Genomic DNA, 4577 nt, shown 5'->3' with positions numbered 1-4577 from the left:
CCGGCTGGCCGCTCCGTGTGCGGGGTCCGCCGAGCCCCAGCCCGCGGCCCCGGGAACTTACACAGGCCCGCGAGGCCCGGGCGCAGCCCCGGTTCCGCCCGCACCTCTCCCTCCACACCTCCCCGCAAGCAGAGGGAGGCGGCTCCGGCCTCAGCCAGCCCAGAGAGGGGCTCCCACAGTGGCATGGCGGGCTGAAGGGCTCCTCAAGCGCCGCCAGAGTGGACGCTGAGGCCGAGGAGGCGCTGAGAGTGAGGACTGCTAGCACATTGTCACCTCTCACAACCATTCAGAGGCTGGAGTGAAGTTACAAAGTTGCAAATGAAGACTGGAAGGTGCTCAGTGTGATTTCTTGCGGATGGCCAATTTCCCATCTGCCATGCAGAAAATGTCCAAGGGAATAGCCTCTGGTTCTTTTGTTACTTAGGCGTGGAAAGTTGGGGTTTTCCTTTCAATTTAGTTCTAGGAAGTCACGTGAAACAGCCATAGGTTCCCTGCCTCCAGACCCTATTCTCTTGCCTCATTACTGCAGTCTTCTCTCCCCGCCTCTTTTAGTGACTAACATGAGGATCCGTCTTCTAATATCCCTCAGCAGTCCTTCCCCTCCGTCATTTAGGGAACTGCTCACTGGGCACTGGGACTTTGGGGAGAGTCCCAGGAGGCCCTTCTTCGTCCAGGGGCTATTTTTTTTCTCTTCCAGCCTCTCCATCTCCTAACTCAAGGGGTATAGCTCAGTCAGATTATGTTTGGCGCCCCGGGACAGTGACAAACCCAGGACCCGTGGATAGAGGAGGCCTCTCACTACACTGCACGAGGCCACCTCGCAGTAGGCAGCCTAGGCCTGCCCAAAAACCCAAGAGCCTAACCAGGAAAACAGGGGGAAGCCTCGGGCTTCATCTCCCAGGAGATGGACTACACCTCCCAGCAGGCTCTGCGCGCAGGCTGAGGATCCCTCCGCTCTTTTTTTTGTCCCGCCGGCTCGGCCCCCCGCGACCAGCCAAGGGCTAAGGCCGGGTATTTCAGAATCTGAGGTCCGTCTTCTTATCACATTTCCGGGGAGGGACGGCTAGGAGCTCCGGAGGAAAAACGGACTTTTTTTGAGGAGAAAAGCGGAGGCAGACGGTGGATGACGAGGCATCCCCGCAACTGCAAGTTTTCGCGCGCTTTGGCGCAGGTGGTTGTGGGTAGCGCGCCTGGGAGGGAGAAAGAAGTCGGGGGCCGGCGCGCGCCGCCCGCAGGGCCTGAAGGGATGTTCGAGGACGAGTCCCACGCTGAGGGGGCGGCGGTGGTCGCCGCAGCTGGGGAGGCGCTACAGGCCCTGTGCCAGGAGCTGAACCTGGACGAGGGGAGCGCGGCCGAAGCCCTGGACGACTTTACTGCCATCCGAGGCAACTACAGCCTGGAGGTGAGCGGCAGCAGGTGGGGTGGCCGGACCCTACCCTCACCAGGCCCCACCCCTGCCCCGCCCCTTCCCCGGCCTATGGGGTGGTGGGAGTTTCCCCACCTAGGAGGGTCGCTGCGCAGCCAGGCGCCGAGGGGCGGGAGGGTGGGTGTTGCTCAGCGAATCCGCCCATCATTTTGAGGCGGGAAACTGAAGCCCAGGAAAGGAGCGGCCTAGGCCCTGCGCCACTCAAACCCCAGGCTGCCTGATCACACTTTACCCCGCTAAGCGCCACAGACGTCATGGTGGTGCCCTTAAATCGGTAAGAACAAATATAATGGTAAAGTGAAAATGAACTGCATGCCAAGACGCCACTGGCCAGAGCTTTAAATGGACCCTCTCAGTTCCGTCTGAACCCCTTCTGTGATCCCCGTTCCACGCAAGAGGAAGCGGAACCCCAGACAGGTTAAGCTACAGGCCCAAGGTCACACGGGTAGAGATGGAGCCAGACCCAGGGTCTGAGCCGTTTAACCTACACCCTCTGCTTCATCACGGTGGAGCTGCTGGTTGCTGTGCAGCAGTTTGATCAAAGCCAGTGTGCATACGAAGCTGATCCCAGCCCTGCGTTTCCTCCTCCGTCAGAGCATCGTCCTGATGCTTTGCATCAGTGTCTAGCTCTGAATAAAACAAATACCAGTTATAATTACTCGATTTTTTCCCCCATCATTCTTGCATTTTATCCTCACAACAGCCCTGTGAACATGGCATGACAATGAGTATTAGACCTGCTTTCCAAGTGATAATGGCAAGGCTCAGAAGGTTGTCTTGCCCAGGGTTATTCTAATACAGAAACCCAGGCTGGGCGTGGTGGCTCACGCCTGTAATCCCAGCACTTTGGGAGGCCAAAGCGGGCGGATCACTTGAGGCCAGGAGTTTGAGACCAACCTGGGCAACATGGCGAAACCCCGTCTCTACTAAAAAGTACAAATATTAGCTGGGTATGTTGGCGCCTGCCTGTAATCCCAGCTACTCAGAAGGCTGAGGCAGGAGAATTGCTTGAACCCAGGAGGCATAGGCTGCAGTGAGCAGAGATCACACCACTGCACTCCAGCCTAGGCGACAGAGCAAGACTCTCTAAAAAGAGAAAGATGAGCATAAGTCCAGTGTAGACAGAATTGTGATGGAGTGTATTTCATGTAGCACTCCACTGGCCCCATGTTCAAAGGCTTTCATGTGCCAAGGGCGCTGGACCCACTCCCAGGGTGCACCACTGACTCACCACCCAGTGAAATAATTGCTGGGTTCAAAGGCATAGAGTTGGATATGTGTTGACTGTGTGCCTATATATGAAGGAAAAGTACCAGAAAAAGTCTTCCAGACTGGATAGACTGGGTAAAGGACAATGGTCCACATCCGTGGGTGGCATGACTGGAAAGCTGTGGGAAGAAAAAGTAAGGGAGATTAGCCGGACACGGTGGCTCACGCTTGTAATCCCAGCTCTTTGGGAGGCCGAGGCGGGCGGATCACGAGGTCAGGAGATTGAGACCATCCTGGCTAACACAGTGAAACCCCGTCTCTACTGAAAATACAAAGAATTAGCCGGGCATGGTGGCGGGCACCTGTAGTCCCAGCTACTCAGGAGGCTGAGACAGGAGAATGGCATGAACCCGGGAGGCGGGGCTTGCAGTGAGCCGAGATCGCGCTACTGCACTCCAGCCTGGGCTACAGAGCGAGACTCCGTCTCAAAAAAAAAAAAACAAAACGGAAAGATTAGAATGAATGGCCTCTCAATTGAAAACAGATTGATTTTGAAAGCCTGAAAAGCATTTCTGACATCCTAGGTCTCATTTGGTCTCTCTTGCCCAAGGTCACACCATCTGTCATTGAATAAGTATTTACTGTGTCAAACTACGGTCAAGGCGTGCACCTGTTTCAGATTCTTGAATATGACAAGCTTGTTCCCAGTTTTGTGGTATATCCATGCCGCTCCCTCTGCCTGGAATCTTTCCCCTCACCCCCAACACCAGGAAAGGTTGAGAGCTAAATCTCTAGTTAGGCAGAGTTGAATAGGACATCTTCAATGTTTGCTTTATTTATTTATTATTATTTTTTCTTTCTTTCTTTTTTTCTTCCTTAGAAACAGGGTCTTGGCTGGGCACACGGTGTCTCACGTCTGTAATCGCAGCACTTTGGGAGGCCAAAGTGAGCAGATCTTCAACCAGCCTGGCCAGCATGGTGAAACCCCGTCTCTATTAAAAATATAAAATTAGCCGGGCATGTTGACATGCACCTGTAATTCCAGCTACTGGGGAGGCTGAGGCAGGAGAATCACTTGAACCCGGGAGGTAGAGGTTGCAGTGAGCCGAGATCGCGCCATTGCACTCCACCCTGCACAACAAGAGTGAAACTCCATCTCAAAAAAAAAAAAAAGAAAGAAAAGAAAAGAAACAGAGTCTTGCTCTTTTGACCAGGCCTGGAATGCAGTGGTGCAATTGTAGCTCACTGTAAACTCAAACTCCTAGGCTCAAGTGATCTTTCTGCTTCAGCCTCCCCAGTAACTGGGACTACAGGCATGCGCCAACGTACTCAGCTAATTTTTTCAACTTTTTGTAGAGAAAGTATCTGACTATGTTGCCCAAGCTGGTCTTGAACTGGCCTTAAGTGATTCTTGTGCCGCAGCCTCCCAGAGCATTGGGATTAAAGGCATGAGCCACCGTGCCCAGCCCAATGCTTGCTTTAGAAAGCACAAATATATGAACCGAAATTTTGTGTTTATTCTATCCAGTGTTTTATTTTCCCCTTTTTTTAAAGTCAATTTTCATTAAAGGCATTTGGAGTAGTCATTTTCATATATCTCAGATGCTTCCTAAGAAGTCTTTCTCCAATCTGTACCTCTCTCTCTCTAGTCTACCTGACAAACTCCTGCTTACATTTTTAGTGACTTACAAATTTTGTCTCCTTTTGTGAGGCCTTCCCTAAACTCTAGTCAAAATAAGTTACTCACTGCACTATATTCTCCTACAATGCTTTTTCAATTCTTCTTATAGCTTCTATATCTCACTAATTATAAATAATAGTATCTGTTCCTCTTCTTAGCTCCAGATGTGAAGTTCTGTGAAATCAGAAGCCTTTTTTTTGCATTTCTAAGGCCTGGTAAGTAGGCCTTAGAAATGCAAAAAAAAAAAAAAAAAAAAAAAAA

At 51.8% G+C, this 4577-nt stretch overlaps 1 protein-coding gene across 3 annotated transcripts in view; it reads left to right on the top strand.

The window, feature by feature from the left end:
- The first annotated feature begins 958 nt into the window (after positions 1-958).
- Positions 959-4577, top strand: part of RBL1 (RB transcriptional corepressor like 1) — a 95918-nt gene continuing 92299 nt past the window's right edge. The window contains exon 1 of one of the 3 annotated variants that reach the window (XM_017859134.1): positions 959-1402. In XM_017859134.1, coding sequence (XP_017714623.1) covers positions 1124-1402 — 279 coding nt within the window. In that variant the 5' untranslated portion in view covers positions 959-1123. The remainder of the gene's footprint in view (positions 1403-4577) is intronic. The other 2 variants (XM_017859131.1, XM_017859133.1) reach the window with 2 other exon arrangements.

The sequence above is a fragment of the Rhinopithecus bieti genome, unplaced genomic scaffold, assembly GCF_001698545.2.
Source record: "Rhinopithecus bieti isolate Rb0 unplaced genomic scaffold, ASM169854v2 scaffold_38981, whole genome shotgun sequence".
NCBI classification, from domain to species: Eukaryota; Metazoa; Chordata; class Mammalia; order Primates; family Cercopithecidae; genus Rhinopithecus; species Rhinopithecus bieti.
The sequence above is the reverse complement of the archived record's forward strand: the minus strand, read 5'-3'. Positions and strand labels throughout refer to the sequence as shown.